General features: G+C 37.0%; 1 protein-coding gene across 1 annotated transcript in view; it reads right to left on the bottom strand.

The window, feature by feature from the left end:
* The window catches only part of LOC138712458 (transmembrane protein 198), a 363,343-nt gene that overhangs the window by 34,791 nt on the left and 301,458 nt on the right, over nucleotides 1–27,094 (bottom strand). Inside the window, exons 5-6 of the mRNA XM_069844288.1 lie at nucleotides 16,263–16,484; nucleotides 10,615–10,848 (exon numbers count right to left, since the gene is read on the bottom strand). Coding sequence (XP_069700389.1) covers nucleotides 10,615–10,848; nucleotides 16,263–16,484 — 456 coding nt within the window. The remainder of the gene's footprint in view (nucleotides 1–10,614; nucleotides 10,849–16,262; nucleotides 16,485–27,094) is intronic.

Raw genomic sequence — 27,094 nt, 5'->3', positions numbered from 1 at the left:
TCTAAAAGCCATTTGTAACTAAGTTGACTTGATTTCGTCAACAATATTTTTATAGATAGATAGATAGATGGATGGATGGATGGATGGATGGATGGATGGATGGATGGATGGATGGATGGAAGAAAGGAAGGAAGGAAGGAAGGAAGGAAGGAAGGAAGGAAGGAAAGATGGATGGATGGATGGATGGATGGATGGATGGATGGAAGGAAGGAAGGAAGGATGGAAGGATGGATGGATGGATGGATGGATGGATGGATGGATAGATAGAGAGAACTTCTCAAAATCCTCCAAAGAAAGCTGCCTGCTGGAGTTTTTTTTTTAGTAGGTTATTTTACGTATCAACATCTTCGGTTATTTAGCGTCTGAATGAGATGAAGGTGATGATGCCGGTGAAATGAATCCGGGGTCCAGCACCGAAAGTTACCCAGCATTTGCTCATATTGGGTTGAGGGAAAACCCCGGAAAAAACCTCAACCAGGTAACTTGCCCCGACCGGGAATCGAACCCGGGCCACCTGGTTTCGCGGCCAGACGCGCTGACCGCTGCTGGTGTTACTTGCGTAGCCAGGCTGAATGACATTTTCTAATGTGAAAGTTGTTTATTGGTGTATAGCCGATTCTTTGTTATTTCCAATCATTCTCGGCGAAAATCTGATCGCAATAGTACTGTAGGTACAGGTCACTGAAGGCTAAGTTGGTTCCAGTTGCGTCCTGACCGCGGGGCTTCCGTCCCAATGACCCAGTTCATTGAGAGGTCACCCTAACTCGCTATTTCCAAGCCATAGTCGACTGATTTTAAGCGATACTTAATAACGCACTGAAGATTTTGCCTACAGATGAGCGGGAGCACCTGTGTAGTTCATAGAAGCTTTGATTCTCTTTCATTCTATAGCCCTGTTTTTTTTTACGCATAATGCCCAAGTGATAGCTTGTTTGACTACATTTCAGTGGCCTTCCATTAGATTTCAGATAAAAGCAGTGAAGGTTAAATCTGTCCTTAACACTGATAGCGTACGTGTCCTTTGATTTGTTTCTGTTATGTTGCCTGCAATAGTGTTCTTCCTCCACAATGTTTACATGGCCAAGAAGTTCTGCTTTACGTTTTCATTTGCGCAGAAAATACTAGGCCTAACTATGGTAACGGTTAATCACCCTTACTTCGCTTATGATACCTTGCTACTTGGTAGATGCTTGCCTTAGGTAGTAGCGCATGTTAGATTGTTACATGCCATTTTTATTATTATTTTTTTACAGTTTGCAAAATGTCTAAGGTTTACATAAGTTAATAGTTGGTGGGGGGTGCAAACTTTTTTTCGGGCTCATGGGGTAGCACTACCTAAATATAAGCCAGGCCATGTAAAATATGGAGTGATTTCTGAAATCGGAACAAGAATATATATTATTTAATGTACCGAAGTACATATGATATTTCCATGCAGATATTCTGCGTCATCATACGATGAAAGAGTAATGGGACGGAGAAAAATTCTCTCCGGCGCCGGGATTTGAACCGGGTTTTCAGCTCTACGTGCTGATGCTTATTCCGTCGGATCATAACGAGTGCACCTCAGCACATGTGTGGACTTCAGTCCTACGTTCATAGACATCTATGACGTAGTGCAGAGGGCGGCCACTAGAGGGAACCCAAGAGTTGGAACTTAAACTGAGACGATTCTGTCCGGCGCCGGGGTGGATATCCGGTGTGGCTTAGTGGATAAAGCATCAGCATGTAGAGCTGAAAACCTGGGTTCAAATCCCGGCGCCGGAGAGAATTTTTCTCCGTTCCATTACTCTTTCATCGGAACAAGAATATATTCCCTAAACCGGGAAGAACTTAGTGAATTAAAATTAAATAAAAAATTAACGATAACCAGTCGAGTATTGTAATATGAAATTACGATAAGTACAGATCGTACGACGTTTTATCCACTTTGATAAAAATATTTTTTAAATAAAAGTAATTATATTATTTTTATTAGTTTTGAACATGTGTTTTGTGGAGAGGCGATTGTATTATTATTATTATTATTATTATTATTATTATTATTATTATTATTAGTTTCTTACTGCGGAAGGTGATTTGCTTATGTTTGTTTTATTACTTTTGAACACGATAGGTTTTTGTTTACAACAGAAGAACATCAACATTAGGAGAAATAAACTAATATTGTTAAAATGAGTTCAAACGAGGATTGAGATATTGTAAATGCTGAAAATTCTACAATTGAATTGTTAGTAGCGTCGAAATACAGCGTAAGATATGAATGTTTATAATAAATAAAATCAATTACATTTTGTTTTATTTAATGTGTAGTTCACATTACGCAACCAGTTAGGTAATAGCAGTATCATTACCTACCTAGTTGCGTAATAGAAGTATCATTACCTAACCAGTTTAGTAATGAATGTGTTTACAACATTTTTATTAGTGATGTAAAGTACACATTACATAATTAAAGCGGATAGAGAATTAAATGTGTTAGGTCTGTCAAACTTTGTTCGAGATCATGAGACAAACGGAATTCAAAAGGAGCGTGATGATGTGGCGGTGGTGGTCGTGATGATGATGATGGTGATGACGATGATGATGGAGAGGAGTAGTAGAAGGAGGAGGAGGATAATGGCGGCTATACCTTGACTTGGTCTGGCTTTTCGAAAGCTGGACCTGGAAAGGGTCCTTGCACTTAGCTTGCATTGTCCCATTGTGCACCCTCTATATGCGATGATTGTCCAAGTGCAATAGGTTGTCTAGATGGCATTAGTGAATCCAATGATGACAGGTAGGCCATCCTGCCTGAGCCTGAACAGAGCCAGGTCCCATCCTCAGACTAATAGCCTGATAAGTCCCAACCGTACCTATATCAGATTGAAATTCCGTACTACCAACACAAACCCAGGCTTTTTTAACAATTTCCGAGGATAGATGAAATGAGGAAAACGTTGAGAGTGTCGGTGGAACGGTAGAGAGAAACGGGAGCATCCCGAGAAAAAACCCTCTGCAACGTCTACTTTGTCTACCACGAATTACATGGCGACCTAACCGGGGATCGAATCTGGGCCGCCTTAATGGAAGACCAGTTGAATTACAGACGCTGCTAATGATAGCTGTGTTGATAATTGTTAATTTTGTATTATTGTTTAATGTTGTAAGTTCAAATTCTTTTTATAATAAAAGTTATTGTTGTTTAATAAATTGTCCAAAAACAGCCCCAAGTGATACCAAGAAGGCACCACTTATGAGGCAACTAGGCCAGGAGATAATGGGGTAGGGTGGCAGTTTCTTTCTCTCTCCATTGCATACATCGCCAATTAGCTACATAATACTTATTGCAAGGGATTTACATTCTGCATACACACGTTGTGAATACTTGCAAAATTGAGCCATGAAATCAAAATAATGTTGCAGGTATATTTATCTATATACTCTTGTTAGGCTTTGATATATTAAAATTTCTTAAGGGGTTAGGTACAGCTTAAAGGAATAAAATTTTGGAAATATTCAACATTTTTTTTCCTCCATTACTTTATCTTATACAATAATGAAAATTAGTATGTGTAAAACACTGTCCCTCTGCTATATGACAAACATATTTTTACGATTTAACAAAATTATATATATATATATATATATATATATATATATATATATTTTTTCAAAATTCAAAGTTCACTTGCAGTGATGAAGCGTTTCCCTTATAACTCAAAAAGTATCCAACATTCTGTGATGAAATTTTTTGTGTGTATTTATGCATGTCATATCTACAATATGATGCAAGATCACTTCTCTACCTTTGATAGATTGTCTGATAAAAAATAAATTCATTTAAAAAATGGTCAAATATCTAACATAAAAAAATATTGTTTGTTAAGGAATGTAGTTGAAAGAATACAAAGAATAACAAAAGTTCTTCTGAAGCAATGTTGCATAAAGGAATTTCACAGATTTATTACAGGTGTATTTAAGACCTTGTAGAAAATAACAGTATTTAGTAACAGTGTCCTATTTATTCTTTTTGGAGCCAAATTTGTAACTTTTAAAAGTATGGCTATCATGTTGAAGTGTATGTGTTATAGAGGATGCTTGATTTGTTGTGTATGTGAGTCATAGTTATGGGATGCTTGATTGTGTTTGTGTGACTATTGTGTATTAATTTATGATGTATGTTACGGAAAGTTGCATAATTGTGTTATAGAGAACGGCTATAAGAAATGTTATGTTTATGTGTTGTAAGTTAACTGTTTTCTGCATGTCTCAAATTGATGCCTGATGTTTGATTTGCAATCGCACTGTTTAAATTACGTATTGTTTATGTTTTGTTTACATTGTGTAAGCTAATTTATTTTTTCTTTTCAATTTGTTTTTATGCTTAGGCCTATTTTTTTGTGTAAAACTATAGCCCTAGCATACAAATGTAAAATAGGGCTACCCCCCATTGGAAATACAATAATAATAACAATGTAGTTGAAAGAGCATGATGTAAACATGAGCGTCAGCAATAAAATAAAAGAGAGAGAACATGAAAAAGTTAACAAGTTTATGAGTTATGAAGGAAACGCTTCATCACTGCACAGTGAACTTTGAATTTTGAAAAAAAATATTAATATACATTTTTTTTTAAATCGTAAAAATATTTTTTTTTCATATAGCAGAAGGATAGTGTTTTACACACACCAATTTTCATTATTGTACAAGATACAGTAATAGAGGGAAAAAAATGTTGAATATTTCCAAAAAAATTACTGCTGTAAGCTGTATCTAACTCCTTAATCCAGCTTCCTGAGACTGAAGTGAGCTTCATTCTGAAATCAGCGGGTACCACTCCTTTGATCTTGGACAGATTAGCATTCGGTACATATTTAAAACGTAAACACTGGCTGGTGAACACGGCCACTTGGCTGCATAATATATCGGTGAAGGCCGCTGTTTTCACACCAGCCAGTCTACGGGAAGCAGAGCGCCTGGTTATGTAACAGGACGCAAGATCCTCTTCACGCAGTCATGTCCGGATGCTTAGTTTAACGTGATTGTTTCCATTATGAGCAGAGGTTTTTGGTCCTGTATTTTATGTCACGTATAATATGAGTGTGATTTGTATAGAACCAAGTGTTCATTAGGTCCTATGCCAACATAATCTTGAAATTATGTGCTTAGGAGAATGGAGAAAGTTACACAACACAGAGCTGCACTCATTGTATACTTCACCTGACATAATTAGGACCATGAAATCCAGACGTTTGAGATGGGCAGGACATGTAGCACGTATGGGCGAATCCAGAAATGCATATAGAGTGTTAGTTGGAGGCCGGAGGGCAAAAGACCTTTGGGGAGGCCGAGACGTAGATGGGAAGATAGTATTGAAATGGATTTGAGGGAGGTGGGATATGATGGTAGAGACTGGATTAATCTTGCTCAGGATAGGGACCGATGGCGATCTTATGTGAGGGCGGCAATGAACCTCCGGGTTCCTTAAAAGCCAGTAAGTAAGTAAGTAAGTCAACTTTCTATTGAACTGAACTTTATTAAATCGGATTAAAATTTAATTTCAGTTATTTATCATTCATTTAAGTCCGATTCATCTGAGTTTGCATAACACAGAATGGTATAAAGATTAATAATTTAAAATGTTAAGAATATCAAAATTAATACATGGAATATAATGCATGAATCAATTAATTCCTATACTACGATTTTTGAAAAAAAAAAAAAAAAAAAAAAAAAAAGGAGGAGGATACCAATGGCAATTTTAATAGAAAAAGGGCAACTTGTGCGGGCCTCTGAAAAAAGAACAAAATAAGAGACTAGTGAAGTGCTTTGTGTGGAGTGTGGCATTGTATGGAGCAGAAATATGGACATTACGACGAAGTGAAGAACAGAAACTAGAAACGTTTTGAAATGTGGATATAGAGAAGAAAGAAACGTGTGAAATGGACAGACAGAATAAGAAACGAGTGGGTGAAGAAACAATGGTGCTGAAACTGACCACGAAAAGAAAAAGCACCGAATAGAATGTGTGCAGTTCTGCGTTGTGTAACTTTCTCCATTCTCCTGTAACTTCATCTCTCTTAGCTCCAATATTTTTCTAAGCAACTTATTCTCAAACACACTTAACCTCTGTTCCTCTCTCAAAGTGAAAGTCCAAGTTTCACAACCCTACAGAACAACCGGTAATATAATTGTTTTATAAATTCTGGCTTTCAGTTTTTTTGAAAGCCGACCAGATGACAAAAGCTTCTCAAACAGGCATTTCCCATATTTATTCTGCGTTTATTTTCCTCCCGAGAGTCATTCATATTTGTTACTGTTGCTCCAAGATATTTGAATTTTTCACTTTTTGAAAGGATAAATTTACAACTTTTATATTTCAATTTCATACTATGTTCATATACTTTGTCTTATCGGAATTTACATCCAAACCTATCTTTTACTTGCTTCAAGTAAAATTCCCGTGTGTCCACACCTGTGGAGTAACGGTTAGCGAGCCTGTCCGCGAAACCAGGTGGCCCGGGTTCGATTCCTGATCGGGGCAAGTTACCTAGTTGAGGTTTTCCCTCAACCCAGTATGAGCAAATGCTGGGCAACTATCGGTGCTGGACTCCGGATTCATTTCATCGGCATTATCACCTTCATATCATCCAGACGCTAAATAACCTAAGATGTTGATAAAGCGTCGTAAAATAACCTACTAAAAATTCCCGTGTTTACCCTAATAGTTTGTGGATTTTCTCCTAACATATTCACGTCATCCGCATAAACTAGCAGCTGATGTAACCCGTTCAATTCCAAACCCTACCTGTTTTCCTGGACTTCCTGCAAAGTTAATAAGTAAAGGTGGTAGTGCATCTCCTTGCTTTAGCCCGCAGTGAATTAGGAGAGCGTCAGAATTGTGATTATGGTGTGATGTTTTAAATCGGAACATCTTCATACAATGTGTTAAATGAAGAATGTCCTACATTTTGATTTATTTTATTATCTTGGAGACATAGAATCATTACAGTGTTATTGATTTAGTGAACTGTAGAAGAAGGGGTTGTATTTGCAACGTTGATGCACCTAATTTCTCTGTTAGGCCTATTCATATTGTATGTTTCATACTTTAATATACCTAACAGACACATATTAATGTAGCCGTTTGTAAGATAACATAATGAAAAAGAATGTGGGGATGTTATCAAAGAATGCAAGCAAAGTGAAACTGTAAATGATCGAGAAGTATAGGGGAGAGAGAAATTCTATAAGCTGATGTGTAGAGATAAATATAAGTATTTATAGGAAGTGAGAATAGTGAGAAAGGATTAGGTGTAAGTGGAATAGTGAGAAAGTGAGAGTGAGTGCAAATAGGAATGAGTGAAAATAGTGAAAAAGGGTTAAGAGAAGTGAACAAGTGACAGGATAAAATTAGTACTAACTTTCCAACTTGGAACAGTAAATGAATATAAGAGAAAGATAGGAGAAAAGGTCAAAGAACAAATAGGATAAATAATTCAATACGATATTTTATAGAGAAAAAGTGAAATTGAGATTTTAGTGAAAAGTAGTTAGAGGAAAAAGGGGGTTTGAAAGACGTAATTATATAATATTGGATATATTAGGATTAATGAACAAAAAGAGAATAGCAAATGAAATGGAGGAGAAATACTGAAGGGGAGATTGACCAAGTAACAAAAAAGGTACATAGTGTAATTGGGAGTATTTGTGTAGACGTGTACTGCAAATAATGTGTTATTGTAATATGTTAATGGTGGCACCGGATGCAGAAATATGAGGTACAACATTACATGTAAAGAAGTGTTGTGACGAAATATATCATATCATGTCATGTCATGTCATGTCATAATGAAAAGCAGAAGTGTTATGGTAATATTTGGAGATCGCTTTAGTAGTTTAATTATTTATTAATTTATTTATCCCGTTTTTTCTATATAAGTAATATAAAAATACAAAAGATGAAATATTAAAATAAACATCAATAACATTTCTACCGCATACTTTTTGTGAAGAACAAAATGGATGTGTAGCCTATTTCACGTGAAGTTGTGAAATGATTTGTCTGCGTGTATCACGTTCCACATCCCTTTCTATTCGTGAACTCACAGACATTCAATTAAAGTTGAAAGAAGTCGAACCATTAGTATTCTCTCTGCATTTTCTCCTTTCCGCTTGCCCTAGGTGCATTGTGAGATAGTTCGGAACAAACGAAACAAGGAGGTTTGAGTGCATTCCAGTATTGCATGCAAAACGCTACTAAGACGAAATTTCCGCTAACAACTAGTGTAAAAGTTATTGGGAGGAACGCCTGATAAATATGTCATGTCATAATAAAGTATATATGCCACTTGGGTGGGTTGTGCATGCAATGTTTACAACAATCAGCCAGCGCCACTGCTTCGTGACTGTCGAAATTGGCGGCATGAAGGCTACAAGGGCGAGTGGGCTCTTCTACATACTAGTACTCTTTCTCCGCTGTGGATAACATCGTTACTTTTTCTCCGCGGTGGTGTGATTTCACCATAATTACTACCCTCTGGTTGCTGCTCCATGTTAACACTACTGGTACGCAGTGAAGGAAATGGTTATATGTTTTTTGACAAGAGATTATGATGCGGAGCATGCGCAAACAACTCAGTTGGCTCCACCCACGTTACGCGCTTCTTTCCCTCTGCACCTCTGTCCCCGGTCAGGAAGTTCAAGATAACTTGAAATAACAGTACTGTTTTAAGATTTACTTTCCTCTAATAGTGTAAACAATCCCTGCGGTGGCTGAGTGGTCAGACCTCCGGGCTGTCACGCAGGCGGCACGGGTTCGAGTCCTGGTCAGGTCTGGGATTTTTCATTAAAACATCCATAGTGATACTTGTGGCGGACAAGGTCGCAGTTGGGATTTTTCTCGAGGTTCTCCCATTTTTCCCCATATTCGGCATCTACGTCATTCCGTTACCATTTCTCAATTTCGTCACAATTCCATAAGATTGCCAGCTGCCCTAGGGACGAGGAGGGTTGTCTGCTCGAAACCTGGTACGCAGCTAACCTTAATGTCCCTCTCTATGAATTTGAAATAACCATTTTCGGATTATATCCTAATTCATCTTTCAGACAAATTAATTCGTTTTAACATGAGGAATCTCTCTTCAAATTATTTGGAGGGACCCTCTATTATTTTTATTCCCTGACTATATAAGTTGAGGGGACAGAAAGTACTTGCCCCCCCCCCCCGCAAAGTCGGCGCCTAGGCAGTTGAACATATTCTACAACATTTTCCACATCATTTCCTAGACCACCCTTGTTTACACTATTGGAATGGAATTCACGGAAGTGGGCACTATGGCCCAGCACTGCGACCTCTTACGATCTATTGCGCTAATCCTCAAGCTAGGCGCATTCCCAAACCCACACCGGCTGTCTACACAATTATTATTTTTGAACAAAATTTTCAATTATTTCATGAAATAAAGAGATTGTTTTTTTAAATCTTTACCAGGTTTTGAGAAACATTTTCAAATATGAATACTGAGTCATATTCTATTAAAAATATTCTTTCGCACACAGAAATATTCGTTATGTTTTTACCAAGATTTCCCATTTCAAATATTCCAATTCTTAACTCATATATAATACGAATATTTATTTTCAGTCAATGACTTCACTATTAATATATGTAAGGTGCAAGTCCTTACATTACATGATTTAATATTGTACGAACGTTTTCGTCGGTTTCATACCAACATCATCAGATACAACATTCTATATAGCAATATCATCACTAACAGGTACATATGTCTCTACAACCAAAATACAATATATATTAATGAGCATACAATATGATAAAAACATGATAAAAACCAACATCATTAGGATATAAATGTGTCTTACTTGTGTGACTACACCCTACTGTCATATAATTAAAACACACATGTGATTACAATACTTATACATATATGTTTGCAGGTCTTCACTGATAAAATAATAAAAAATAAAATGAAATCTTTATACTATATTGTGTGAAGAGATGCATTACAGCCTTTGAACTATGTTAACTGATTTTTTTCGTGCCCGTATTCATATAATGTAAGGACTTGCACCTTACATATATTAATAGTAAAGTCATTGACTGAAAATAAATATTCGTATTATATATCATAGACTTTTCTGAAAATTAATCAAAATGAATAATTGCAAAATCTTAACTCATAGTTTTTTGTGTTTCCTCAAAACTTTGTATTTCGTGACTTGAGAAGTTATTCAAAAAACCGATTCAAACATCATTTTCAATGACAAATAGCAAGAATTGGCAAAAAAACAACTTTACCATAGGATTCCCAGTGTAAGATATAGGTATATTATGTTATTGAGTCAAAATCGATTTTTGAGAAAAATAGCAGGTTTTGGAATCAAACCATTCACTTTCATGAGACTATCACAATTTCCAATAGACGAACCATTTGCGCAGAAAATGAAGTTCGTGACTGTTTCGGATTGTGACAACACTGCGCTCCAAATACACTTTTCCATTTTACGCTGTGAATCCTGAAGTAAATTTAAGTAATTTATAACCCATTCAAGCCTGAAATCTCTCAATGAAAGGAATATTCCCTGGTAACACTGATTCAATAGACTTACGCTCCTGGTGATGAATTCCACGGCCAGTGACAGCCCACTGAGTGGTGATCCCGATGAGCACCATGAGGGGCCACACGGCTAGGATGAGCCAGCCGAACCAGCAAGGCGCCGGACTGGGCTTGAGGGCCACGCGATCCCATACCCACTTCACCATGAGGAACTTCTCCACGAAGTAGTCGAGCGAGCCCGCCATGATGGCCCCTCCATACACACTGGTCCCCAGCACCGTCAGACCTGGGACAGAAGTTGACATGTATCATTACATTTTCCATGGCGAATTTAGACTTACTATATATGGTCTATTCTTTTCCAAACGCAATTCTGTTTGCCGATCTCTTCAAAGCCTGCCAATTTTTGTTTTACATTTTGTCTTAAAACTGCAAAATTTTGTGGAGAAATTTTTTCTCATTCATTCGTGAAATATTTTATGGCTGGTCTCTATCATGTTACATTTTTCTGCAAAACTTATATTATTCAATTTCAAGCTATTTGTGATAACTAGCGATCGGAATTTTAGTCCCTAATCTTTGAAGTTAAGTGAGTACGAAGTTTGTGCAAAGAGCCAATGACTTGCAGAATAGTAGTGGCGCGTGGAGCTGTACGATGAAAACAAACGACACCCGCATCAAGGATAATAAATAAATAAATTTAGCTTCCCTTATGAAAAGGTTGCCAGATATGACAAAGCGTATTACACATAATTTGGAAACACACCCTAAAAGGTAAAATGATATACATTTGAAACGGTTAGGAAATCGAATATACAAAATGTCAGAAAAATTTACACCTAAGTAGCGTTTGTGCTCATTTACAGTTAAGAAAGGGGGGAAAAAAAATATCATCAGATAGGTTAGAATGATTTGAAAGCCATATACCGCGAGAAAAATAATAGTGTGGATTTATTGGCATTGATATCTAAACCAATCAACAGCCATCGGTTAAGATAACTTGAAATTTCCATTATCACTCCCATAAACAAATGGTTACAGTAGCAGGGCTGTGTTGTGTATTACAAAAGAATAAACATGATCTTTGCTGTAAAATTTTAACTTAAAATACCTGTACAACTATAACACAGTTACTACTCTTAATGAAATGTTTAAGCCTAAAAACGAAATTTAAAAACTGTAAATGCAGTCTTCATATTGCTTCTGTTATACATATTTTAACCATGTGAATTTAGACTTATTATCACCTCTTATATAGTTTTAATTCACATAACTGATCGATAAAACATTTTAACAATTTCATTTCTGTATATATAGATTTTATTACTATTTCTTATCCATTCAAATGCATCGTTACTATCGGTCAAATTGTTCAATTATACTTGACATTTAAAACCTATGTCACACTGTTTACATTATAACCAGGCAGCGCATTTTCGTTCCCAAACGTACTGCGGATCGAGTAGTTTCTTCTGGTAGCTACATCTATTACGTCACGTGGATGCGTAAGTAAGGTCGAATTACAAGCAGGTACGCATGGGGTCATTAAGTAATAATGATGTAATGTATTATAAATATGCCCCTGTAACGTCATATGATGTAGAAAGAACATTCTCTTGGTGCAAACAAATTTTATGTGATGTTCGTAAAAGATTTGCATTTCATAACCTCAGAATATATGTTTTCGTTCACTGCAACGGGATAGGCTTTGATAAACGAATTGTTTGTATATAATGTGTAAAATATAAATACTGGTGATTTGTATATTGATTATTATTATTATTATTATTATTATTATTATTATTATTATTAGCAAGTAAAGAGATAGGTTTGCAAGTAAATCCCGAAAAGACAAGGTATATGATTATGCCTCGTGACGAGAATATTGTACGAAATGGAAATATATCTTTTAAAGAGGTAGAAAAATTCAAATACCTGGGAGCAACAGTAACAAATATAAATGATACTCGGAAGGAAATTAAACACAGAATAAATATGGGAAATGCCTGTTATTATTCAGTTGAGAAGCTTTTATCATCCAGTCTGCTGTCAAAAAATCTGAAAGTTAGAATTTATAAAACTGTTATATTACCAGTTGTTCTCTATGGTTGTGAAACTTGGACTCTCACTTTGAGAGAGGAGAGGGTGTTTGAGAATAAGGTGCTTAGGAAAATATTTGGGGCTAAGAGGGATGAAGTTACAAGAGAATGGAGAAAGTTACACAACACAGAACTGCACGCATTGTATTATTCACCTGACATAATTACGAACATTAAATCCAGACGTTTGAGATGGGCAGGGCATGTAGCACGTATGGGCGAATCCAGAAATGCATATAGAGTGTTAGTTGGGAGACCGGAGGGAAAAAGACCTTTAGGGAGGCCGAGACGTAGATGGGAAGATAATATTAAAATGGATTTGAGGGAGGTGGGATATGATGATAGAGAATGGATTAATCTTGCTCAGGATAGGGACCAATGGTGGTATGTAAGTATTATTATTATTATTATTATTATTATTATTATTATTATTATTATTATTATTATTTTGTCCCTGTAACGTCATGTCATGTTAATAAATCCTGCCATTATCAGTTGAATATATAAATAAAACATTTTTGTTTTCATTTTTTTGCCATGAATTGTAAAATTGAATTATTTTTACATATTATTACTGAAAATATAACTTGAAATGAAAAAAATAGTGCTATAGGAAGAGCATGTTCTCCAGTATGAAATACATTTGGATGCAAAATTTAATGAATTTATCTTAAAAAATGTGGAAGTTACATGAACGAGTCCACACCTGTGGAGTAACGGTCAGCGCGTCTGGCCGCGAAACCAGGTGACCCGGATTCGAATCCCGGTCGGGGAAAGTTACCTGGTTGAGGGATTTTTCCCTCAACCCAATACGAGCAAATGCTGGTTAACTTTCGGTACTGAACCCCGGACTCATTTCACCGGCATTATCACCTTCATATCATTCAGACACTAAATAACCTAGATGTTGATACAGCGTCGTAAAATAACCCAATAAAATAAAAAAAAATTACATGAACGACAAACTTATCAGAGATGAGAAGTTCTGTCCATATTTAAATGGCCAAGTCAATGGACCGAGTCTCATGTTTTAGGTCATAATTAGGAACGTTTTGAGATATTTAAACATATTTTTAATAATAATAATAATAATAATAATAATAATAATAATAATAATAATAATAATAATAATAATAATAATAATAATAATAATGGTTTATTTTAACTGGCAGAGTTAAGGCCATGCGGCCTTCTCTTCCACTCAACCAGTGCGATATAAAAATACAAAATTACTATATTGCTAAGAAGCAAAACATAATTAATACAATACAATACAATATATAACAATTCTTTTACCTTCCCAACACTCCAATGAAATAATTATGTACTAATAATAACATTAATAATAATAATAATCATACCTAAATATAATTAAATCATTAAACTCGATTATGATTATAATTACAACTTCAATTTGTCTGCGTCAGTAAGAAATTGTTTAGCTTTGTCTTGAAAGAAGTTATTGTCTGGCAGCCCCTAATCTTCTGAGGTAGAGAATTCCATTCACGAGGGACGGAGACAGTGAAAGAGAATGAATAGTGGGATGTTCTATGGGGAGGAATTGCTAGGATTTGGCTCTCTTGTGACCTGGTGTTTAGATTGTGATTGCAGGATAAGTAGTTAAACCGGGAACGAAGATAATTTGGAGTAGAAGTGTGGAGAACTCGAAACAGAAGAGAAAGCTAATGAAGTGATCTACGGTTATTGAGTCGCAGCCAGGATAAATATCTGAACGAAGGTGTAATATGGTCAAATTTGCAAGCATTGCTGATGAATCTGACACACATATTGCGCACACGCTCTAGCTTGTTCGAAAGTTCAGTTGTCAAATCTGTAAGTATTATGTCGCAATAGTCAAACAGTGGTAATACGAGGGTTTGCACTAAAGTCTGTTTTAATTTTGGCGGGAGGAAGTTTCTGAACGGGTTAAGAGAATGCATGGTATAGCACACTCTCTTGGATATTTCCTTTATTTGGCATTCCCAATTTAAATTTTCGTCTAAGTAAACGCCAAGGTTTCTGACGACAGAGTGGTACGGAATAGTGGCATTATTTACTGTAATAATTGGGATATGTCTGTCGTTCATTGTGTTCAGTAGTCTCTTATGTCCAATTATTATAGCTTGTGACTTATTAGCATTTAACCTAAGTCCGAACTTATTCGTCCATGAAGAAATTTGATTCAAGTCATGATTAAGTCTGCCAATAGTTGCATCAATTTCGTTTGGTCGGGAATGTATATAGAGTTGTAAGTCGTCTGCGTAAATGTGATACTTGCAGTAGTGTAAGTTTCACCATACTATTGAGGGAAATCCATTAAACAAAAATGTTAAAAATTTATCGGCTACCGAAAGTGTATATGCCTCCTTCAGACAGTGCAGTAGTGTTGAAGTTACAAGTTACAGAAGAAGCAAAGGAAAAACTAGAATAACTCTTCTCGGGTTCTCAGCCAGGCGAGTTGAAGATTAGCGTCCAAGCTTTCGAAGGCTAGCTCTGCCATCTTCTTCAGGGATGAAGAAGAAGATGGCAGAGCTAGCCGTCGAAAGCTTGGAAGCTAATCTCCAACTCACCTGGCTGAGAACCCGAGAAGAGTTATTCTACAGAGTGATTTATATAGAAATGACACATTTCCTTCTTTATTTATTCCGTTGGAAATTCATTCAATGACCCAATTTTAGCACCAAATTAAGCAGAATGTTCTGGAGTTTCGATTCCTTGTCACTAGATGCGCAGATGTTTATGTTTTATTCCTATTGTTGGCAGCTGTTTTCGACATTTTGTGTCAACGTGAAAATGCAGCACACATTAAATCAACGACTCTTCCTTGTGAAGCAATACTGGATTACGAATTCAATTACAGCTACTCAAAGGGCATACCAGAGAGAATTTGGTGTTCGCAATCCTCCCAAAAGAAACACAATACTGGGACTGGTAAACAAATTGGAAACAACTGGATCTCTGGTGAGTGAAAAGGGCAAGCATCGTTCATCTAGGCTTCCCACGGTTGTTCTTGACGTAAGAACACTACTGGAGCAATCACCCAAAAAAATCATTAAGACGTTTGTCGCAGGAGACAGGGTACACGTACTAAATGTGTCAGAGAGCTGCGAAAAGTTTCTTTGACGACCGAATAATTTCCAGAAACCTGTGGCCACCAAGATCTCCGGATTTGACAACGCCGAATTTCTTTCTATGGGGTTACTTACAAGACAGGGTTTACGCCACACGTCCCCAGACAATTGGACGATCTGAAGCACAACATCACACAGGAGATTCAAGCTATTGACAACAGAGTCCTCCAACGAGTGGCCAGTAACATGGAACGAGGTGTTGAGTTGTGCCTTATGCAGGATGGAGGACATTTTCAACATTTGCTATAGAGGTAAATAATCTCCCAAAATTCCTCTATATTTTAGGTATAAGAAGTTGTCGCTAGCACAATTCGTTTTGAAACAATTAATGAAAGAAATGTGTCAGTTCTATATAAATCACTCTGTATATCAAACGCCGGGAAAGCCTCAAGTCATACAAAGGAAAAACTGTATACCACAGCTGCATTGTGTACAAATGAGTAATGCCGGTGCTTCGCCCTCCGAGTTACCTTTCTGCCAGTACAGGTTGAGTACGGCGGCCAACAGGCCGGAACCGAGCAGCACGAAGGCGCTGGTCCACACCGAGGCGGGCTGCCAGCGGAACTGCTCTGCTGTGGCCAGGGCCACAACCCCTGCGAACAGCCCCGTGTGGAAGCCCGTCATGAAGAGCCCCACGTACTGCACGAGCATCGTGATGAGCCCGAACAACAGTCCAGCCCCCAGCGCCACCCCTGCAAACAGATCATCAAGTGGTACTTGAAGACTTAGATATATACAGAGTGGAAGCTGAAATAACCCTGCAGATTTTCAGAGCTAATAGCTTATGTTGAATGTAACAAGAAAGTGTAATGCCATATTGGTGAAAAGTTAATAGTTTTCTCAGAAATTCCCCCCCCCCAAATGTTTAATACCCTCTTATTCGATAACTATTGGGAGTAGGATCGTGATTTTTGTCCATATCGATAGGAAATCTAATTTACAGAGGTGTGAAAATTATTAGAATAATTTTAATTTTACAGTTTTTTAATAGTTCCTTCACAAATATTAATTGAATTGATGAATATATATATATATATATTACTATACTGATGTAGGATATATTTACTACTAACAATGCCGGAAAGCATTGTTGTACATTGGTATTTTTCTTATTCTACAATTGTTATGGGAATTCAGAAATTATTATATTATGTTGGCGGAATTGGAAACATAAAAAATTATATGCACAAAACAGATGTATACGTTCATTTGAACCTTCACAACAATGTAAACGCAAAGAACAATTTGTTTAAAGCATTTCTTAATTAATTTTTGATGTTTCCAATTCCGCCAACATAATATAATATTTCTGAATTCCCATAACAATTGTAAAATAAGAAAAATACCAATGTATAACAATGCTTTCCGTCATTGTTAGTAGTAAATATATCCTACATCAATATAGTAATATTATATACCAATATTCATCAATTCAATGAATATTTGTGAAGGAACTATTTAAAAACCTTTAAAATTAAGATTATTCTAATAATTTTCACACCTCTGTACAACTTAAGCCTGGTTCAGACGGTGCTATAATCTTTTCGCTGTAAGAAAAATCCTAATATAAACAATAGCACGTGACTGAAATGAGGCTTCATTGGCCGTTGTTTGGCGCCATAGATTCTCAGTATGTGTTCCCGCCTACTGTTGTACATTATGTTTCATGCTAAACATTTACCGTTACTCGTCAAGTAGCCCTAACCTCACTACTATGCATTCTTTTGCTTAGGAAACATTTACTTTATAGTTGTAATTAAAACTCATGTAACTTATTATATACATTTAAGACTATTTGTTTTTCTCCGCTTTTGAGAGGGTTTCTACTCTTATGTTTAATAACCACAAACACCGAGGATGCAGAAATTATACTTCAGTACCACGTGCTTACGTGAACAACTACGAGCTCAAGTGACGCAGCTTGTTACAAGAACAGACTACCTCGGTATTACTGTTGGTATTCATCCGCATTCATAGTACATATAATATAAAAGTAGTTTTTCTTTTACATAGCGTTATATCTATGAATGAAGTTATATGTTTCATCGTATTTAACAACTAGAATTCAATTTTTTATTTTCAAATAATACAAGATTATAGTTTCCAGATACGAACTATATTTTCCTGCGTCATGTGAGTGTTTCGACTGGGAGCCAATCACGGGCATGACAGCAACGTGCTTATGTTTACATTAGGATTTTTCTTACAGCGAAAAGTATAGTTTCTGTGATGGATTCCAAGGTGGCTGCGCTGAAGGTTGCCCTGCGTGCTCACTTGCTGGCTCCCGTGTTGCCTACGATGATGGTAGTTGTTCACACGGAGCTGGCTCTTTTCACAGTTCAAATTGGAAAATCATCTGCTGTTTCATCTGTTGCCAACACTCATGGTCAAAAAGAAACTAAACCGTGAGTGGAAAACAACTAAAGTCCTACATTAACAGTAGTAAATGTCGGAATAAAGTAATTAAGCCATAACTGCAAAACAGTTAAAGTCCGATATTTAATTGTTGTTTTTTAGAAACTAAAGAATATAGAAAAAAAAACAGGTTTAGTTGGAAAACAACGAACATGGCGACATGGTTTCAGTGGTGATATTATATGATCATCTTTGGTTTCCAGCCTGCAAACCATCACGAAAAATAGCAAGGAACCTACCCTCGAAATCCAGCAAGCTAGCCATCCACGGAGCCACCAGAGCGCATTACTTCCGGCAAGTGAGCACGCAGGCTACCCATCAGCGCAGCCACCTTGGAATCCATCACAGAAACACGCACCGTCTGAACCGGACTTTACTTACAAAATGGCTTTTAAGGAACACGTAGGTTCATTGACGCCTTCACATAAGCCCGCCATTGGTCCCTATCCTGTGCAAGATTAATCCAGTCTCTATCTTCATACCCCACCTCCCTCAAATCCATTTTAATTTTATCCTCCCATCTACGTCTCGGCCTCGCCAAAGGTCTTTTACCCTCCGGCCTCCCAACTAACACTCTATATACATTTCTGGATTCTCCCATACGTGCTACATGCCCTGCCCATCTCAAACGTCTGGATTTAATGTTCCTAATTATGTCAGGTGAAGAATACAATGCATGCAGTTCTGCGTTGTGTAATTTTCTCCATTCTCCTGTAACTTCATCCCTCTTGGCCCCTAATATTTTCCTAAGAACCTTATTCTCAAACACCCTTAATCTCTGTTCCTTTCTGAAAGTAAGAGTCCAAGTTTCACAACCATACAGAACAACCAGTAATAAATAATAATAAATTATATAAATTCTCTTCCATATGGCAGTTTCTCATAATCTTGTTCCTGTGTTGTAAATATGTCGCCTTCAAGAAACTCCTCAGCAAGTGAATAGATTTTAATAAAACTGAGTAGCTAGAATATTTAAATGAGATAGTCTATGAGTTACGATTGGGCGAAAAATCGAACTTCTACATAAGTCACAATACACAATAGCTGCAGATCAGTACAGGTCTTGAAGTTTCGTAATGTAGCCGATATTCAAATTATGAACAACTTTCACTGGAACAACTTTTTATATAGAAACGAAAAGTACCAAGGCAGCTGGCATGCCCAATTAATGCACGAGCTATTTCTGGAAAAGGCTGTTCCACAAAAATAAATTAATGAGCAGTGCCATGTCAAATGGCACGTAGTTGCTCTATATACATGTATTTTACTTGGTAATTAAGCTGACACTGTTCTAAGTGAAGCTGTGTTAATGTATTATCCGCGACCATTTTTATATTCAGTTCATTTTGTTGACGCAAGGATTATTTTTCTACGTATTAGAATTTTGTGTAGCTTTACTAGTAATTAATGTGAATTATGTCTGTGTGATAAGTGCGGTTTGTTAAAAAAAATTAAACAACATTAAGCTTATACAGGGACATCATTTTATTTTTACTAACATTTTTAATATTAACCTGGCTATACCTTTAGAGAACTGGAAACACCGCTTGATACTCCCTTCCACGACTGGAGTTCGAAGATACTGGCGTAAAACACAAACAATCCACTTTACTAGGTATAGGAGGGAAGAAAAGTAGTTAATCCATTTACGTAAAGTAGGAAATATCGCGATTTTGAGTTTGATAATTTTCATTAGGTTTTTGTTTAATAAAAATACAGTACTGTATTAAGAATAAATGTTTTTACACACGAACTGAGTTATCCATGCGAACGTATTCATTATGCAGTGTATATTATACTGTCTACAGCACATTAGCGTACACTATAGAGAATGAAGTTAAATTGAAAAATAATCATAATATGGATATTTAAACACATTTTTGAAAATGGTGGCCGTTCATTTCGATACAGGCTTCAGTTCTTTTGTGCATATTATCGCACTATAGACTATTGTACCTAATTCCAATTGCTAGTTTCGTCCTTCTCCTACTAGTAACTCATGTTGAAATAATTCTGTATCTACTCTATAAAAGATACCTTACGTACTGTAAATTCAATCTTCATTTCTGCCCGACCCGCACAGATAAAATTATTACTGTCCGTCCAAGTGGTTATGCCACAGGATCGTAGAAAGGGGGGAAATCACGTGACAGTTAATTACTTAACGAGGCCCTTTTATTTAAGTTATTTTAAACAGTTGTATAATATTACGTAGACATCCAATTCCTAACAGAAATTAATGTTTTCAGAAAAGAGCTAAGACACCCCTGCTTTTACAGAGGGGCGTGCAGAAGCAGGTGGGGGAAATCGGGATGCGACGTAGGCAAACGGACAGTATCTGTGCGAAAATATGATTCAATATTGAAAGTTCTTTCGTCACTGGAAAACGCGAACATATTTCTGGAACGTACTATACTCAATAACTCAGTTCTGTTTACTATGTGCGGCCTTGATTCTGTCTGGAGAACAGTTGAAAGTTCATTAGTAGAAGGGGTGGGAGTGAAGTACATTAAAAAACTCAAGTACAATAAAAATTGAAGTAAAAATAAAATGATGTCCCTGTACATATCTAAAATTAATAACAGTGGCACAGTGAGTTCAATTATGTGACTATCGTGTATCTGAAAGCAAACGAGAAGACAAGATAGCTAATATGCTCTCATTGGCTAATATGCCTATGTGGTGCTACAGTTTGGGGGTTGGACGAAGGGTTAACAATCCATTACCATAAAAAAGAGCTTGCTGCGAAATCCCAACGTAAGTCTCAGAATGGAAAGACGTTAAGGGCGTTCGAAAATTATGTGCTTAGAAAAATATTTGAGGCTAAGAAAGATGAAGTTACAGAAGAATGGAGAAAGTTACACAAAGCAGAACTGCACGCATTGTATTCTTCACCTGGCATAATTAGAACATTAAATCCAGATGTGAGTCCAGAATTGCGTATAGACTCTTATTTGGGAGACGTGAGGGAAAAAGACCTTTAGGGAGGCCGAGTCGTAGATAGGAGGATAATATTAAAATGGATTTGAGGGAGGTGGAATATGATTGTAGAGACTGGATTAATCTTGCTCAGGATAGAGACTGCTGGCGGGTTTATGTGAGGCCGGCAATGAACCTCCGGGTTCTTTAAAAGCCATTTGTAAGTAAGTGTGATTAGATATGTACAAAGCTATGGCGAATACTATGACAATGATACTGCACGATGTGCACACGAGGTTCTCTTACATTATGTGAATTTTCTTACCATAAATATCACAATTGAGCCGTTCAGAACAGAAGTAGTGTCAGTCAAAAATGGATAATGAGGGTTAAAGTAAACATTCTGTAAAATACAGTGCATAGTAGCAATTAATATTCAATTTATTTAAACTATTAGTAGTCAGTGGATAGCACGAAGGACATATTAATTGCTACTTTGAGCTGTATTTTAGGGCCTACAGAATTTTTACTTTAAACCTCATTACCCAATTTTGACTTACATCACTTCTGCTATGAACGGCTCAATTAGAGATTCCACCTCATACTGTCCCTTATTGGAATTCTGAAAACCTGATAACCCTAATGTTTATTCAAGTGCCTAATTAAGGTACAATGACTGTTAAAACTGAAACAACTAGTCATAGGTTTTTACGTGACAAAATAGGAAATATCTTCTTGCTTTTGACGAGGGTGCTGATATAACAGCCTGTCCTTATCGACATAAGATGAATGTTTACCGACCGTTTAATAAATGTCGTATGGGTAATGTCGGATAACGTTATGCTTATAGCTGTCACGCAGATAGGGATTGTAGGTTCTTGTCCCTAGGATATTTTTTCTGAAGCCAGTTTAGCAGTCTTCTATCTGCCTTTTCGTTGGCCTGATTACTTTCAAGTTCTTTGAACCTTTGCTGTGGCTATTTGGTCTAGACCCTTCGCCTGTTACGTAGGGAATCCAGGTTAGACCACTGGAATTGTATATTTGAAAAATCCAAAGTGAAACTAGAAGGTAGCAGTTGGCGTTTTTCTTTCTTTTTTTCATCGTTTACCATTTGTACAGGGACATCATTTTATTTTTACTTCAATTTTTACTGTACTTGAGTTTTTTTAATGTACTTCACTCCCACCCCTTCTACTAATGAAGTTCAACCGTCCTCCACACAGATCGAAGACCGCAGATACAGTCATAGTAGCCTTACGGTCATAGTAAACAATACGTTCCAAAAATATGTTCGCGTTTTCCAGTGACGAAAGAGCTTTCAATATTGCATCATTTTCCATTTGCCTACGTCGCATCCCGGTTTCCCCTACCTGCTTCTATTCGCCCCTCTGTAAATGCTAATGGCTGGGCTGTCTTAGCTCTTTTCTGGGAACATTAATTTCTGTTATAGCTCTTTTCTGGGAACATTAATTTCTGTTAGGAATTGGACGTCTACGTAATATTATACCCATACAATTGTTTAAAATAACTTAAATAAAATGGCCTCGTTAAGTAATTAACTGTCACATGATTTCCTCCCTTTCTACGACCCTACGACATAACCACTTGGACGGACAGTAGATAGCATGTCTGAGTAATTTTATCTTTTCGGATCGGGCAGAAATGAAGATTGAATTTACAGTACGTAAGGTACTCTTTTATAGAGTAGGTACAGAATTATTTCAACATCAGTTTCTAGTACGAAAGACGAAACTGGTAATTGGAATTAGGTACAATAGTCTATAGTGCGATAATATGCACATTAGAACTCAAGCCTGTATCGAAATGAACGGCCACCATTTTAAAAAATGTGTTTAAATATCCATATTATGATTATTTTTCAATTCAACTTCATTCTCTATATTGTACGCTATTGTGATGTAGACATTATAATATTCTGTACACTGCATAATGAATACGTCCACATGGAAAGCTCAGTTCGTGAGCAAAACACTCATTATTAATACTGTATTGTATTTTGATTAAATAAAAACTTAATGAAAATGATCAAACTCAAAATCGCGATATTTCCTAATTTACGTAAATGGATGAACTACTTTTCTTCCCTCCTATACCTAGTAAAGTGATTTGTTTGTATATTACGCCAGTATCATCGAACTCCAGCCATGGAAGGGGGTAGCAAACGGTGTTTCCGGTTCTTAGTCGTTGATCCAAAGGTATAGCCAGGTTAATATTAGAAATGTTAGTAAAAATAAAATGATGTCCCTGTATATGAAGCACTATCAGTCCGTAAAAGAAAACAGTTCCTGGGTTAAAGGTTCCTTTTCTTTGCCTGTTTTACCGATTTATAAGCCTATGCGATGTAGGAGAGGGGGGATATTTTCTATGAATCGACGCTATACACATCCACACATTGCGGCCCTCCTGAATGTGGGATTAGCACGACACAGGATTGCCGCATAGATATCACAGGATAACCACAAGACAACGGACAATCCCCAGTCCCGTAGGCGGAAGATAAGTTGATGAAAGAGTAATGGAACGGAGAAAATTCTCTCCGGCGCCGGGATTTGAACCCGGGTTTTCAGCTCTACGTGCTGACGCTTTATCCACTAAGCCACACCGGATTCCACCCCGGCGTCGGAAGAATCGTCTCAGTTTTAAGTTCCAATTCTTGGGTTCCCTCTAGTGGCCGCCCTCTGCACTACGTCATAGATGTCTATGAACCTAGGACCGAAGTCCACACATGTGCTGAGGTGCACTCGTAATGAGTGACTAGTTGGCCGGGATCCGACGGAATAAGCGCCGTCTTAAATCACGAAGTGATTTACGCATAGGCCTATATATTATTATAATGTACCGAAGTACATATGATATTTCCATGCAGATATTCTGCGCCATCATACGATGAAAGAGTAATGGAACGGAGAAAAATTCTCTCCGGCGCCGGGATTTGAACCCGGGTTTTCAGCTCTACGTGCTGACGCTTTATCCACTAAGCCACACCGGATTCCACCCCGGCGTCGGAAGAATCGTCTCAGTTTTAAGTTCCAACTCTTGGGTTCCCTCTAGTGGCCGTCCTCTGCACTAAGTCATAGATGTCTATGAACCTAGGACCGAAGTCCGGTGTGGCTTAGTGGATAAAGCGTCAGCACGTAGAGCTGAAAACCCGGGTTCAAATCCCGGCGCCGGAGAGAATTTTTCTCCGTTCCATTACTCTTTCATCGTATGATGACGCAGAATATCTGCATGGAAATATCATATGTACTTCGGTGCATTAAAATAATAAGAAAGATAAGTTTCTTTCAATGTCCACGCCGGGAATCGAATCACGAACCCGCTTGTGTAGGTAGCGCGTACGCTACCTCGATGGACGAATAAAGGCCTCCAGGAAAAATACGCTGTCTTTTTTATGTCAAAAATTAACTCGTGTTGTCGTCATCGTTAAACATGTACGAGTAATCCTATCGTGCATGCGTGATAAATTTCGCACTTAAAATGCACCCGCGTAATAAAAATGGACTTTGACATTGTCAGACAGCAGAATTTAGGAAGATCTCAGTTTATGATATCTAAGGGCATTAGAAACAAACCAGCTACGAAGCTTTAATTCAAATGCAAAGTTTTCAGACTGTTGAGAAACCCCTTTGTCTCGGATGTGCCCACTCGTTGCACTAGAAATGGAGACGCCATCAACCCTACTGCCAGGAAGTTCGAGCACGTGGGCACTGGGTCATGACGAAACCAGCCAAGCAAAAGGTTCCTTAACCTTATTTTCCCACGAGGGATGTCTTTCTCACACGTTTAAATTTCTACCTTTCCCGTAACCTCTAGACGAAAAAGAAAAAAAGCGATCTCGAATACACGTGCATTCAGCACTGACTATATCCACAGTCTAATATATACAGCCACGAAGCTTGAGTTTATGAGGGTACTAGGAACAATAGACTGTGAAGGTACTATTTCGCATTGTCTGTAATGAGGCGATAGTAGCGATCCTAGTGGTTAGCAACTATCTATGGATACATATTTACTACGTATTGAGCTTCGTGACTGTATATACTAGACTGTGCTATATCTATTTGCTAGATTCTGGTTTCAGTTCATAGACAGTAAGTGAAATAATTTTAGTTGCTTAAATCATGGTAGGCCTATTAGTAATGTTAGTAATAATATACTGTGTTCTAATAGAACATGTTCATGAATATCCTTATAAAATCTTTGAAACGTAATTCTTTCACAGCCATCCAATTTTTAACAAATTTTAACGTGTGTTTAAGGGAACTGGGTAGTGATACTGTGCGATTAAAAATTTTCAATACAAAAGTTTAGTTGAATATTTCTAGGCTTCTAGTGCTCAGAAATGAATAAAAATTTCCAGGCTTATGCAATCAATCATTCTGAATTCAGTGGTATAAAAGACAACTAATTAGTTTCGTATCCAAGTGCAAAAGAAAGGCCCTAACTGATAACCTGTTTTCCAACTTTGCTAGGTGTACCTCATTCTTCAGGTGCACATTACTTGCTACTATCTTCACTCATATACCTTATATTTTTTTAAGTTATCCAGTATTGTGTATTGTAAATTCCAAAGCAAAATTTAGTTAAATATTTCACCCCTAGTGAAACAGAAAAAAATACTGAATTTTGTTTAAAATTTTTTACAATTTTTTCAATGCATATACATTTTTTTCTCGTGTTATGTGTGTGACATTCTTAAAACCGTAGGTCTACAATGTACAACACAGGCTGCAGAAAACACTGTAAAAATTTCATGTAAATTGATTCAGTAATTTCAGAGAAAAATGCACTTAAGTTTGAAAATGTCAACTTATGGAAAACTGTACAAAAAAAAAGAATGTATGAATTACATGCACCGCCAAATTTAAAGAGGTATCTGCAGAAATGCCCTCCACAATATTTATATTGTTTTAAAGACCAGTTTTGTAATTTATTTTAAAACACAAAATAAAAAATCGGATTTTTGACCCCTAATCACTATCTGGTTCCCTTAATTTTGTATAATGAAAAATGCTGGTGTCATTATTACACTTAAACAATAATTATATATAGAGGAAGTGGTGGTAATATGGAACCTGTATTTATTATGGAATCCGTAGCTGCTGTCTCTGCAAAGTGTAAACATCTGGTGGTTGACATTTCTATTGCTTGTATATTATGCACCTACAGCTCAGTAGCGTTCCCAGCAGCGTGAGTGAAGCAGTGTGTTTGAGAGAATATTTTTCCAATTACTGTGCATTTCAAAACTTTTGCAGGTATGTGTACTGTATAACTTTACAGGTTATATATGCATCCTTTTACCTTAATAATTGCTGTATTTCATAGACGAGGGATTGTTTTTTTATCTACTATAATATATTTTGCTTCGCATTGCAATGGCCGTTACATAACCTGACAAAAATGTCAATATGACAGTGTCGTTAATATGGAACCCTCGCTACGACATAGCTGAAGTTTTTGGCCGAGCTTATCTTAAGGTTCAGACTGGTGAGATAGCTCTGAATGGATTTCGTGCTACCGGGATCTACCCTTTAAACAGATGCATTTTCAGTGATGTGGACTTCATTGCTTCTGGAAATGGGAGTAGGGAATCTGCATTCCCTGAACATGGTTCTGATGCCACAGAAAACAAAATTGATTTAGATCATGTAAATTTGCCTGGCACTCCAGAGAAAATTGACCAAAGTTCTACATTTGTGACACCGGAAGACATCAGTCCTGCACCGGCACCGAAGAAAAAAAAACATCTGGCAGAGGGCGTAAAGCCTCAACTGCAGCACCTATTACAGACTCTCCTTATAAGAATGGACTTTCGGAGTCCTTACAAAAACAGATAAATAAGCCTTCCACTTCAGGGTCAAGTCTGAAGAAGAGCAGAACAGTCATCAACAAAAGAGGACAATCTAAACGAGGCAGAAATTCAGTCCAATTTAAAACTCGCGGTGGT

This window comes from Periplaneta americana, chromosome 13, assembly GCF_040183065.1.
Source record: "Periplaneta americana isolate PAMFEO1 chromosome 13, P.americana_PAMFEO1_priV1, whole genome shotgun sequence".
Classification (NCBI taxonomy): Eukaryota; Metazoa; Arthropoda; class Insecta; order Blattodea; family Blattidae; genus Periplaneta; species Periplaneta americana.
The sequence above is the reverse complement of the archived record's forward strand: the minus strand, read 5'-3'. Positions and strand labels throughout refer to the sequence as shown.